Source organism: Mustela nigripes, chromosome 6, assembly GCF_022355385.1.
Source record: "Mustela nigripes isolate SB6536 chromosome 6, MUSNIG.SB6536, whole genome shotgun sequence".
Classification (NCBI taxonomy): domain Eukaryota; kingdom Metazoa; phylum Chordata; class Mammalia; order Carnivora; family Mustelidae; genus Mustela; species Mustela nigripes.
The window spans coordinates 41,807,115-41,821,706 of NC_081562.1; the positions used below are offsets into that span (position 1 = coordinate 41,807,115).

General features: G+C 36.2%; 1 protein-coding gene across 9 annotated transcripts in view; it reads left to right on the top strand.

Annotated features, from left to right (window-relative positions):
• The window catches only part of OSBPL8 (oxysterol binding protein like 8), a 154,415-nt gene that overhangs the window by 71,415 nt on the left and 68,408 nt on the right, over window positions 1–14,592 (top strand). For 5 of the 9 annotated variants that reach the window (XM_059402420.1, XM_059402424.1, XM_059402419.1 and 2 more), the window contains one exon: window positions 3,356–3,493. In XM_059402420.1, the coding sequence (XP_059258403.1) occupies window positions 3,356–3,493 (138 nt within the window). The remainder of the gene's footprint in view (window positions 1–3,355; window positions 3,494–14,592) is intronic. The other 4 variants (XM_059402426.1, XM_059402421.1, XM_059402423.1 and 1 more) reach the window with 1 other exon arrangement.

Below are 14,592 nucleotides of genomic sequence, written 5' to 3' on the forward strand. Positions count from 1 at the left end.
ATTCCAGTCCATAAGCATAGACTGTCTTTCCATTTATTTGTGCCTTCAATTTTTTTTTATCACTGTCTTATAGTTTCCAGTGTATAGGTCTTTAATTTCCTTAGTTAAATGTATTCCTAGGTATTTTATGCTTTTTCATATATCCCTAAATTTTCCTATTGAATTGTTGGTTTTTTCCCAATTGACTTATAAGATTATTATTATTATTATTTTAACATTCTGGATACCAACGCTTTGTTAATTGTATATGTTGCAAATATCCTGTTTTTCTTCTTAACTTTTTATGGTACCTTTTGATTAAAATCTTAATTTTAATATAGTAGAATTTATCAGTTCTTTGTTTTTTGGATAATGCTTTGTTGTGTCTTTTTCAGGGAGTCATTCCCTACCAAGTTTATGAAGATACTCTTTATATATTTTCTTCTAAAAGGTTTTAGGTTTTGCTTTTTATATTTATGTCTGTAATTTTTGTAAAACTATTCTTTGTGCATGGTATGAGGGTAGGACCTAATTTTCCAATAATCAGTTTTCCTAGTATCATTAATGGAGTAGTCTTTTTTGTTCCCTACCTCTTTTGTATGTCTAGGCTCAACATATGCATGGGTTTGATTATGAGAGCTCTCTGTTATGTTCTTTAGGTCAGATTGTCTCTTCCTACATCAGTACAATACTTCTTTTTTTTTTTTTTCCCTGACAGATTACCAGTAGGCAGAGAGGTAGGCCGGGGGGAGGGGGAGGTGGAAGCAGGCACCCCTCTGAGCAGAAAGCCCAATGCAGGACTCGATCCTAGGACTTTAAGATTATGACCTCCATCCCAGGACCCTGGGATCATGACCTGAGCTGAAGGCAGAGGCTTTAACCCACTGAGCCACCTGGGCGCCCTAATACCATACATTTTTAATTTCACTAAGGATTTTTAGAAATTAAATGGATCTTGGGTTTAGTAACCAAAGGAGCTGCTATTTACTTTATGATAATGAAGTTTTATAAAATATAAAGTTTGTTGATGGGTTCCTTTGGCAAGATTCTATTGAGCACCTTCACTATGCCAGAACCTTACTGGGATTGAGGATTTATGCAAGTATAAAGCAAACAAAACTCCCTTCTTATGGCACTTATGGAGCTTATGGTCAAACGGGGAAGGCAGACAATAAACAAACAAATGGTATAATTTCAGACAGTGATAAGAGCTACAATGCAGATCATGTTCAATGAAGTGATAGTTACAATTGCGGCAGAGCGCACAATAACCAAAAAAAATTTACAAGTTGTATTGGGAACTTATTTATCACAAGTACCATGAAGAGCTTTTCTGAAGAGATTCCATTTGAACACAGATAACAAATGATGAGAGGGGTCAATAGTGTGAGAGTCTAGGGTAGGAGTTTTCCAGGTAGAAGGAACCAGAGAGTTAAAGGCCCAGAGACTGGGGCAAAATGTCATGTTTTGAAGAATACCAAGGCCATTGTAGCTAGAGCCAAGTAACTAAAGAGGAGTGTAGTAAAGAATGAGATTGAAAAGGTAACGGGGGGAGGGAGGACAGCCACTTCAGAGTTCTTAAGCCATGGAATTTATTGCAAGTATAGTGGAAAGCCATTGAGGATATTTCTGCATGGTGCAGATCTCATTGATGATTTACAAAGATTGTTCAGGCTTCTACGTAGAGAATGAATTCTGCACAAGCAAGGAGCAAGACAGTAAGTTTGGAGACTAAGTAAAAATCTGTTGCTGTTATCCAGTGGGAAAGCAACGGAGGTTCAGAACAGGGTGGTAGTTGTGGAAGAGGGGAGAAATAAAAGGATTTTGGATAAATTTTGAAGGTAGACTGCAAAGATTGCACAGATGAATTGGATGTGAAACATGAAAGAAAGAGGGAAAATAGAAGACTATATCTAAGGTTTTTGGCTTAAGAATGGGGAGGGGAGGAAAATAATAATTCTACTAACTGTGGTGCAGGAGAGGCAGGTTTGGAGAATTAGCAGAATCAAGAATTATGCTCTGGGTAAATTTGAGATGCCTATTAAATCAGAGAGGTTATTTTAAGGCAGGTGATTGGACAAGAGATATAAATTCAGGAGTGTACAGATTCTTTTCTTATGGACTTGATGGGAACGTAAGTTTTTTATATCTTGGGTGTTAAGGGGAGGTTTTTTTTTATTTTTCACTGAAATTTATAGGGCTAAAATATAATTTTTATTTATTTTTTTTTTTTCAAAGATTTTATTTATTTATTTGACAGAGAGAAATCACAAGTAGAGAGGCAGGCAGAGAGAGAGAGAAGCAGACTCCCTGCCGAGCAGAGAGCCCTATGCGGGACTCGATCCCAGGACCCTGAGATCATGACCTGAGCCGAAGGCAGCAGCTTAATCCACTGAGCCACCCAGGCACCCTAAAATATAATTTTTAAATGATTTGAATTTAAAGCAGTTGATTTAGAAGATATGGTGAGAAAAATGTGAACATGAAATTCTGGTTAAGTTAAAAATTAAATCTATAGTGAAGACAGAATCATTCTCCAGATAAACCTAAAGTTTTTGTAGGCAGAAAGCACAGAAATGTAAAATGAAAGTACATGGAGACCTTAGGGTACTGTGGATTTGGTCACAATTTACCCTATTCATTCATTGAGTATGTTTCTCTTTTCTGTCCTCTCTGCATCTGGGCATTGTTTATCTTTATTAGTAGCTTGGCTGGATAGGTGAATAACAGCCTTAAACACTATTTAAATTGATTATTGGAGCAGCGTACTTTTAAGAGATTAGACTTTGGAAGCAAATGCTGAGTTGGACATCCTATCTCTATTACTTAGTCTTAAGCAAGACAGTCTCTCAATGAACCTCAAGTTTTTCTATCTCTAAAACAGAAATCATACCTACTTTTCAGGAAAATTAGAAATTCTAGTGAATGTAAATATTTTATTTTGCTGTTAATTTGTATTTTTTTCTGATTACTAATGAAGTTTGACTCTCTTCATGTTATTTCTTGACCATTTGTATTTATTTTATGAAATGTGTCTCTTGTTTATTGCTGTATTGGCAAACATAAAGAGTTAATAGAACAATGAAAGGTCCATAGTAATCTGGGAGTACCTTTCATTATCAGTTGACTATGTATTTTCATTTTTATAATGTCTATATTTTGTGTAATTTGACTCTCGCATACCTATCAATTTCTCTTGGATTGATGGCAAACTACAATTAAAAGAACAAAGCAATTAAGCAAATTAAAGTATGGAATTGGTAAAATGAATATAACCATTGAGGCTGTTTCAGTCTTAGTTCTAGTCCCTGTTATTAAGTATGCCATTTTGTAAATTATAACAGAAGTACTAATTCTTTTTTCTTCTTTCCTTGAGCTGTGGTAGCAAATAGTGACGAATCTCAACTTCTGACACCAGGAAAGATGAATCAGCGCCAAGGGAAAGAAGCTTATCCAACGCCAACCAAAGATTTGTATCAGCCATTTTTCAGTCCAGCAAGTCCTCATAGTCAGGGTAAGAAATTGTGCTTTTAATTTTATTGTTGTTTTAAGGGGAGAATGACATTTTAGGTCTACCATAACTTTTTTCTTGTTTTGGTTTTATGGTGTTCTTTTTGTTTTGGTCATCCATTATACTCTTGAAATGAGTTTATTTCCCTTTAAAGTCCTTTTAATTCCTCTTATATTATCTGGTGTACTTGGTTAAGTTATACTTTTTGTCTAATTGAGTGACTCTCAAACTTTGTTTTCTCAAGACTGCTTTACAACATTAAAAGCTATTGGAGATCTCAGAGAACTTTTATATGGGTTAACCTATTGATATTTATTGTAAATTAGAATGAAGAAATTTTAAATATGTTTTAATTCATTTATAATTATAATAAACCTATTGCAGGTTAATATGAATAACACTTTTATTAAAAAACAGCTATGTTCCTCCTTCCCTTTTCCTAAAAAAAAAAATTGCTCAAATTTGGCACTTTTGACATTTTGGGCTGGATAATTCTTTGTTGTGGGGGGCTGTCATGTGTCTTGTGGGATATTTAGCAGCATCTTTGGCCTCTACCCACTAGATGATAATAGCATTTTCCCCAGTTGTATACAACCAGAAATAGCTATAGACTTTGCCACATGTCCCAAATTATCTTTGGTTGAGAATTACTGTCATATAATTTTTGCAAATCTCTTTAATATATAGCTAAAGAAAAGACACCTGCATTTTCATATCTGCTTGTGCAGTTCATCTGTTAGGATGTGATGATTTGATTGAAGTATATGAATAAAATCCAGCCTCAGACATACATTTAGTCAGAAAAGGGAGGATTACATTAAGAGCTTGATACATAATTGCAGATAGTCTTTTTTGATACTACACCAAAATTTGACAAGTGGTAGTTTTTTAAATACTGGTTGCAAGATGGAATCTGAAACATATCAATAATTTTTCATACTTTCATAAAGTCCATTGATCTATCTTGAACTTTGAATGGCTTTTTACTCATGCATGATTTTTTAACATCATGCATTAATCATTTGGGAAGTAGTTGCTTACTGAATTATGCATATCTATTAAGTGGTGACACATTTTAAAATACTATATGAAGATGTGCTTTAAGCATATTTCCCTTGTCATACAGAGTATTAAAACCACATGTACTCAAGGTTTAAGATTAATAATATTTAGTGTTTCATCAAGAACATCTATAAGTGAAATGGGCCTTTTACTTTAAGTGAATGGCAGTGAAGAAGGCAGTGACTACTACAGTTGGGTACTTCTGCCTTGATATGTGTTAAGGTGCCAGCAGTTTTACCCAACATTGCTTTTGTACCATCAGTACAAATGTCAACACAATGAATATGTATTATGGAACAGTTTTGACCTTGCAGACTCTCTAAAAGAGTCTTGGGGACTCCCAGGGATTATGGATCTCACTTCCTAATTCATAATTGATGAATTTTGTATATTGAATTCTGCTTCTTAGTAAAGTTTATTTAATCAGATGCTTTGAACTCTTGTACTACAATAGCCATGGTGGAAAGACTTCTGCTTTTAAAACTGAGCACTTAAATTTGGTGTTTGAAAGCTAATAAACACTGATGTGTCTGTTTTTATGCCAATATAATGCCATTTTGATTAACATAGCTGCTTTATAGCTTGAAACCAGGGAGCAAGATATCTTCAGCTTTGTTCTTCTTTTTCCAGATATTTTGATTATTCAGGGTCTTTTATGGTTCTATACAAATTTTAGAATGTTTTGTTCTCTTTCTGTGGAAAAGTGCCATTGGAATTTTTTTCTTAAAGATTTTATTTAAAAGAGAGAGCATTGCAAGGGGTGGGGAGGAGCAGAGGGTGAGGGAGAGAGAGGGCAAAAAGAGTCCCAAGCAGGCTCCACTTTAAAATACTTTATAAAATATAAATATAAAATATTATAAAAATAAAATACACCCAGTACTTTTAAAAATTTAATTTGGAGTCTTAACTATCACAATATCTCTGTATAATTAGTCAGCTTTTGGTGTCATGACTTTATATTATTTTTTGAAGATTTTATTTATTTGAGAGAGAGCATGCATGCACGCAAGCTGTGGGGAGAGGCAGAGGAAGAGGGAGAAGCAGACTTTCCTAGAGCAGGGAGTGTGACGTGGGCCTCGATCCCAGGACCCTAGGATCATGACATGAGCCAAAGGCAGACAGCCTTTTTTTTTTTTTAAGATTTTATTTATTTATCACAGAGAGAGAGGGGGAGAGAGCGAGCACAGGCAGACAGAATGGCAGGCAGAGGCAGAGGGAGAAGCAGGCTCCCTGCTGAGCAAGGAACCCGATGTGGGACTCGATCCCAGGACGCTGGGATCATGACCCGAGCTGAAGGCAGCTGCTTAACCGTTAAAACTGAGCCACCCAGGCGTCCCAGCAGACAGCCTTTTAACTGACTGAGCCACCCGGGTGTCCCAGTGGTGTTGTGACTTTTTGAATTATTCTTTGAAAGTAGGATTTAGTTACTTCTTTTTAGATGAATATTAGTTGGTAAATAGTAAGTTACATGATCATTTTCTACTTTATTTCAGTGGAAAATGTTTTCCTAGTCAAGTGGTTGTTGGAAAATTTTTATTTACCATTGTTGGAACTGGAAAAAACTTTATATAAAAACAAAAATAATGACTATGTTAACGTTTATTAAGTAGTTGTTGAATATATTTTGGAAAGTTAGCATCTTTGTTGCCAAAGTGCTTTTTGAAGCTTGAAAGTGGATATATGGTACACACTGGTATAAATAACCTTCATTAAAGGATGTAGCTTATGTGGTTTTTCCATTCTGTGCACCACAGTTTTGACTGTAATAGTTTCATCTAATTCATTTATCTGTGTACTAGAATATTTAGAAGAATTCTTTAATTTCAGACTTAATGAAGCAAGAAAAAGGTTAGTTACTAATAATTAAAACTACCCTCATTTATACTTATTATGAACATTTTCAGGCAAATGGAATTTGAGAGAATAGTACAGTGAACACTAATATACCATTAGGTAGATTTAAGAAATTATTAACTTTTTTTCATATTTGTTTCATTTATTTGAGGGTAAGGCTGGAATATTTAGAATAAGTTACAGATCTCATGATGTTGCACCCCAAAATACGTAATGCAGTTAAGAACCTTTTTCTTACATAACCACTAAAGCCTCTATTTAACAGAATTAGTGATAATTACTTAATATAGGCTGATACCTAGTCTATACTCCGATTTCCTCAGTTCTCACATCTTTTAACAGTGGGCTTATTACACAGTAGGCTGATCCAAAAAAGGTTCATAGATTGTGTGTTTGATTGTTATATCATTGTATTTCCTTTAATCCCAAAGAGTCTCCTTGTTTACTTTTATTTTTTCTTGTTGTTACTTTTTTTTTTTAATAAAACTGGATCAATGTTCCTATGGGATGTTTGATTTTTTACATTGGGTCACCTTATTGCAGGATTATTTAATTTGTTTTCCTATCTTCTATATATTCTGTAAACTGAAAGTTAAATGCAACATTGATTACATTCAGATTGAATATATTTGGGGAGATTATTTTGTAGGAGATGTGTATTGTGGGGGAATGTATGCTGTATTACATGAGAATTCGCCTCATGTTTGATTGTCTCACTGTTAGTGACTTAAGATTAATCAGTAGATTCAGGTGGTAACAGCCTTATCCTCTTCATTGAAAATTGCATGCTTTCTTCCCTTCTGACCCTAAAGTAAAATAGATCAGTTGGCACCTGGTAAATAGTCTTTTTCCCCATCAGCTTTTTCCTTAAATGTGTAAGCACCCTTTGATGACCATTTAATCAGTTAAAATATTAGGAGTTGAAAATGGTGATTTTCTAATGAAAATGGTGATTTTCTAATTTTGTCATTCTTTTTACATTTGTTACTAAAATTTTTCTATAAAGAAAAAATAATTGTCATAGAGTTGCTTGGTAAACATTGAAATATAGTTCCTATAGGAAAGGCAAGATAAACGGTTGTTTCTTCTCGAGAACCTGTTTTTAGATTGAAGAGATGATGTAAAGTTTGTTTCCAGTGGTGACACATACATTTTTTGGCACTTAAGATTTTTTTTTTTAGGATTTTATTTATTTGACAGAGAGAGATCTCAAGTAGGCAGAGAAACAGGCAGAGAGAGAGGGGGAAGCATGTTCCCTGCTGAGCAGAGAGCCCGATGCAGGGCTTGATCCCAGGACCCTGAGATCGTGAGCTGATCTGAAGGCAGAGGCTTTAACCTGCTGAGCCACCCAGGCACCCCTAAGGGTTTTTTTTAATATGATAAAGAACTTCATACCTTTTAATATATTCATTGTATTTCAATTATTGGTAAAATGCAGATGACAGTAGTACCTAGCACTAGGTACTATTATAAGGCTTAAAATGTTAATACATATGAAAAGTCTAAAACATAGCTTGGTAAATAATAACCATTCATGACAGCTGATTTAATAAATAACAATTATTACTATTATTATTTTAAATAAATGATTCTTTGGGGTTGAAAGCTGATACTTCAGTTGTTGTACTTAAGCATCTTACAGAGACTTATTTAGAGATTCCTTCAGAATGGATGCCCATGTAAACCTCTCATTTACAAAAATAAAGCAGTTGCAGTGTCCGTTATATCTTGATTTGCACCTGAATGTTTCTGTATTAGTTATGGGTAAATTAATATTTGTGGAGTGAATTACATACCAGATGTTCTTATTTATTTATTTATTTATTTATTATTTACTTAAGTCAACCTGTTGACTTTGTGTAATGCAGAATATCTCCCTCTGGTTTAACTACTGAAATTTATATAATAGTTTCCAAGTGTCAAATTTGCTTAAAATATATTAATTAACTTTTTAAAAATATTTATTTATTTATCTTAGAGAAAGGGAGAAAGAGAGTGTATAGAGTGGGAAGAGGGAAGGGCGGAGAGAGAGAATCTCAAGCAGCTCCCTGCTGAGTGAGGAGCTCCACACAGGGCTCAATCTCACAATCCTCAGATCATGACCAGAGCTGAAACCAAGAGTCCCTCAACAGACTGAGCCACTCAGGCACCCCACTATCTATTACCTCTTGATTATGATGAAGATAAACTGCTGGAGGAAAAGAACAAATGTCCTGTGAACGTCTTTGAATTGCCTACCATGTCTCAAATGTTTGTTTAGTATTATCAGCTTCTGAATGGAAAGAGTTAGACTCCCAAAAACTTATTAACAGTAATGATGACTAACATTTAATGCTTTTTACGTCTCTAAGTACTTTTTACACACATTACTTACTGGAATTCTTGCAAGAACCTTATGGTGTATGAATCATTCTCCCTGTCTCACAAGTGAGGAAATTGAGCAATTGGTAAGGGTAATTTCCTTGCCCCCATTCACACAATTAATATATGATAGAGTTCAAACTTAAACCTAGATATGATTCCAGAAGTTGTTTGTTTTTTTGTTCTTGTTGTTCTTTTTGTTTTGTTTGTTTGTATGTGTGCATGTGTGTGTTTTTAGTTTCAATGAATTAGTAATTGGATTTTTTGAGGCTCAAGTTTTCTGACCTTTTACCTTTGGCTTCCATGTCTTTTGATAGAACCCCATTATGTATTGAATGCTTTTGTGGAGATTTGGATTTTTCTTTTTCTTTTCTTTTCTTTTTTTTTTGAGTAATATGTAACAGTGCAATTATGAAGCATGGTAAGTTTATGTTTTATAAGAAATTGGCCAAGTTACTTCCAAAGATATATGTTAGCAGTGTATGAGCATTTCAGTTGCTCTGTATTCTCAAACTTTTTTATTTAATCATTCTATTGAGCATGTAGTGGTATCACGTTGTAGTTTTAATTTGTATTTTTCTTACAACTTGTGATGTACATCTTTTCACATACTTATTGGCCACTGGTATATTTGAAGTGTAAGTTCAGAGTTTGTTTTGTTTTGTTTTGTTTTTAAATTTATTTATTTGACAGACAGATCACAAGTGGGCAGAGAGGCAGGCAGAGACAGAGAGAGGGGGAAGCAGGCTCCCCGCTGAGCAGAGAGCCTGATACGGAGCTTGATCCCAGAACCCTGGGATCATGACCTGAGCTGAAGGCAGAGGCTTTAACCCACTGAGCCATCCAGGTGCACCTAAGTTCAGAGTTTTTACCCATTTAAACAACTGGTATATTTATCGTATTATTGAGTTTTAAGAGTTCTTTGTGTATTTCAGTATCATGCTTTGCTAGCTGTGTGTGTTGTATTTGCTTCAAGTTTTGGCATATCTTTTCATTGTACAAATGATTTATTTCAAAAAGCGAGTGTTTTTTAATGTTGATGAAGCCCAGCTTATCATTTTTTGCCCTATGATTCATGCCCCCCCCCCCACTAAAGAAATCTTTGTGTACCCTAAGGTTGCAGAGAACATTTTCTGTGATCTCTTCTGAAAGTGTTACAGCATTAAGGCTTCGATCTCTCTTTATTTTCATTCTCACTATTACATCTTAAGCCAGGTCCTTATCATTTGAGACCTATGTTACATAGTACCACACCCTCCTAATTCTATTAGGACCTTGCCCTCCAGTATACAAGGCTCATCTTTCTTTCTTTCTTTTTCTTTTTTTAAAGATTTATTTATTTTAGAGAAAGAGTGTGCACATGTGTGCAAGTGGGGCGAGGGGCAGAGGGAGAGACTCTTCAAGCACACTCCTTGCTGAACGAGGAGCCTGATGTGGGGCTCACTTATGACCCATGAGGTCATGACCTGAGCCAAAACCAAGAGTGGTTTGTTGAACCAACTGAGCCACCCAGGCTCCCCTCAGGCCCATCTTTCTTAATAAAACAACCAAACAGAAAATTACTGTTTATGTGTTAAGGTGAAGTCATAATGGGAATGGGGCTTAAGAGATGTATATAGGCAGAGAGTACATCGATCCTCTGAAGTAGGTCTCGGAGGGAAATAATATGAATAAAGAGAAATAGAAAATTACAAATGAAAATACAACTTTTAATTATTCAAGCTTGTAACCAGAAAGTTCACTCGATGCCTCCATTCTGTCACTCCCATTTTCAAAAAGTTGACAGTTGACTGTTACCTGAAGCAGTGGCTGCTGAGTCTGTCTGTGTCTGAGAATCACCTGGTAGCTTTGCTTAGACAAAGATTTCTATTCCATCCTTATAAAGTCTCTAGGAGCTTTTTTTTCCCCCTCAAGGGCAAGAACATGTATTTATAAAGCTCTCCAAGTGTCTCTGATGTCATAACATTTGGACAAATAGTCGAGAGCAGAAAGTCCATATTCCATAATCTGGTAGTCAGGACTCTTACAAGTTTGTCTGATTTTACTGTACCTTTCAAATTTCATTTCGTGTTTCCCCTCCTCATGAACCCTGCAAGGTAGCTTGCTTCCCTGTTCCCTAGCTTGACTATGCTTTTATTTATCCTGGTTCTCCATTTTGGAATGTCCTCTCCCTTCCTTTTGCTTATCTGAATACTTCTTAAATACTAGGGCACCATTAGTAAAAAATGGCCTCAGAGTAAGGATCAGATTAAGAGTGCTTCTGTACGATTTTATGTGGAGACTTCAGGAGGATTTAAGGCATTGTCTCTTGGACTCTTTCAGCTAGACAAAGGGCTTCAAAGGATCTTAAAACTGTACCTTTTAGAAAGTCTCAGCTAGCCAAAAGAGCTTCTGAGGCTCTTGAGGTCTGCTGTCCTATAGCACCATGAAATAGCGCTAAGTAGTGTATGGTCTATCTCAAAGAAATTTGTGGTTGTGGCATCTGTTTCACTGAAGTTATTCTAATAAAATTCATAAGAAACAAAGTTTTTACAAGAATGGTGCTAATGGAAGCACCACCAGCTTAGATGGAAAAGAACAGACATAGTTCAAATAAGTAGAGCCTTTGTGTGGCAGGGGGAAATCCCAGTCTTGTGTGGGCATGAAGCAGGCTGAGAAAGCTCCACTGTTGCAAACGAAATAGGGAGGGGGTGCCTGGGTGGCTCAGTGGGCTAAAGCCTCTGCCTTCGGCTCAGGTCATGATCCCAGGGTCCTGGGATCGAGCCCCACATCAGGTTCTCTGCTGAGCAGGGAGCCTGCTTCTCCCTTCTCTCTGCCTGTCTCTCTGCCTACTTGTGATCTCTGTCAAATAAATAAATAAAATCTTAAAAAAAAAAAAAAAAGAAAGAAAGAAAGAAATAGGGAGACTGACTCACAGAATGGAGTAAGGAGCCCAGAGGGCAGAGTCTAGATCCACAAAGGACTATTTGCAAAGAACATGACTGTGTTCTACTCAAACTGCTAATGACAGGTGCCCAGCACATTTCATAATTGCTAGCTGGCACTGTTGTGCCTTCTGTGTAACTCATTATCCTCTGCATCTTTTGAACTCAAGTCTTCATTGCATTTCTATCCCTGGCTTCTTGCAGTGGGGCAAATAAGTTATCTTTTGAGGTGATAGGATTTTGGTTTAAGAGGAGCTATCTGATGAGCTATATGTGAGGAAGTAAACCTGAGGTGTACCATTTGCACTTGAATGTGGCTTAAATAACTAGATCCTGGCCTTAAAGCCAGTGCTATAATAGGATGACATTTTGGTTAGGGGGAGATGATGAGTGTATTTTACATGTGGAAGGAATGTGAAGTAGGTGGACTGTGGTGTATTTCATTTTCAAAGATGACTGCAATTTCATCTTACATGCCTTTTTAAAAAACATGTCCTTGCAACTTGCCTATCAAGAAATGGACTTTATTCTTAATCTACCCTAACCCCCATTCAATCTAGAATGGCCATGTGACTGCTATGACCAGTAGAATATGACAGAAGTGACATTCTAGGACTTTTGAGACCAGACCTTAGAAACACCTGGTAAATTCTGCTTTTGCATATTAGAGGAAGCCAGCTTCTGTGTAAGAACTCTCACTATCCAGATACTACCACGCTGTGTGGAAGCCCATACTGGCTTGCTCCTACTTATTGTAGTCATCCCAGATACATGAGTGAGGAAGTTGTATTGGGTGTTCTGGCAGATAACTTTGTGAATCAGAGATAAGCACCCCCCCCCAACTTACCTAAATTGCAGAATTGGGAGCAGAAAATTTAGTGTTCTAAACCAGTAAGTTTGGGGTAATTTAAGGTATAGCAATAGATAACCAAAATAGTAAGCAACACAGAGTGATTAGAATGACATTTATAATTTTGGAAGAACATAGTATATATGAGAAGATTCATTACTAGACTGTACTGTCAAGGTGAAGTGTATACAGCCTGGATGAGAGTGACAGTGGTGGAAATTAAAAAAGAAAAAAAAAAGATTTGTCAGGGATTAGTGATTAATTGGATGGAGGTGAAAGTGGAAAGAGTGAAGAAAGAATCAGCAATGACTTCTAGATATTTTGCTTGGGAAACTAATTTAAAAGTTCACCAAGACAGGGAGCTATGGAGGAAAACCAAGTTTGGAGGAAAGATGCTGGGAACTCCAGTTTTGGACATGGTGAGATTTGGACATGATGAGAAGTATGTTAGAGCTACTATGTGGTATGTTAAAGAGGAAATTGGCTTTCTGAGTTTGGGACTTAGTAGAAACTTCTGCACCTGGAAATGTAGATTTGGAAGTCATCAGCATAGACAGAGGAATTAAAGACATTTAAAACAATAATGTGCATCAGTTGAGAGATTCCCAGACAGTATTGTTTTTTAAATGAAGTAGAATAGAATCAAAAGATCAGAGCTTAGCTGATCTGTGAAATTTTTATTTGATACTTTCTCTGTGTTTACAAACACACTTGATTAAAATATATTTCTTCTTGTGAGTTATAAAAAGTTTGGGAACAATTGAAGCTTGAAAAAAGTAGTTGGAATACCATCCTAAAAAAATGTCAACATTTAAGGGTCTGAAGGAGAAAGAATTGGTAAAGGAGGGTTGTATCTCAGAAGAATGAAACAGATGGTTTTATGGTAAAACAGTTGGTTTTAGTCAAGCTAGTTAAGACAGCTGAAAAATTATCCATTGACAAGATGTCATTGCTTGCTTTCATGAAATCAGCTTTAGCGACAGTACTGAAGGCAGAAGCTGATAGCAACAAAATTTAGTAAGAAAGATAAGGAATTGGAGACAATTCAGATAGCAGACTCCTTCGAGAATTGTGCCCTTGAAGGACCAGAAAGTATATGATAGCTAGCGAAAGACACAGGGCAAGAAGGAGATTAGAGAAAGGAGATGTTTGAGCATGTCCAAACATTGACAGGATAAAGTCAGTAGAGAGAAATACAAAACACGTGAGTAAGAGGGGAGAATTAATAGGGTAGGTCTCAGAGGAGGCAGCAAGGATGGAATGTAGCATGCAGGTGAAGGGATTGACAGGACTAGGAATACAGCTGGAAAGTAGATGAACCATGGTAGTGGGGGTGCTGTTCAAGCCTCAGTTGAGGTTAGTATTAATCTGCTTTAGTGTGAGATTTTCTTCTGTAAAGTTAGGCTTTACTAGGTATGTGCAATAAAAGTAATCGTGGCAGAGTAAGTGTGGGATGCTGGCAGGGGAGTGGAGGTTTAATGGGTGAGTTTGATGAATGCTTTGGTGAGGGGGAGAGGTCTGTAGGAGGAAATGTACAAAGTGGACATTTTAGTGGACACTTTAAAGGCATTGTGTAAATAAGTGGTTGTGGGGGCTGAGGCAAGGGTTCTTCAGCAGATGAATACTGAAATGATGACATAATTGAGGGTTAATGTAAAAGGAAAAAAGGTGTAGAGAGTAAATGTCATTGTCATTAAACTCCTCATGACAGCTTGTCATTTTTTTTCTTTTTTCTTTCTTTCTTTCTTTTTTTTTTTTTAAACTATTCATCTATTCCTAGCACACATAGTACCTGGAACATAGTAGATACTTTTGTGTCGAGTAAATGAATGAATGTCTTTACTGATCACCTTTTATGTGCTAGTCCCTGCTCTTCTGATGCTTCAGTCTCATTTTTTAAGGAGTAGATGCAAGGTTGGAGGTGATATTCATGTACTAAAACCTATACATGTGAAAATACTCAACAAAATACTAGCCAATAGGATTCAACAGTACATTAAAAGAATTATTCACCACGACCAAGTGGGATTTATTCCAGGGCTGCAAGGTTG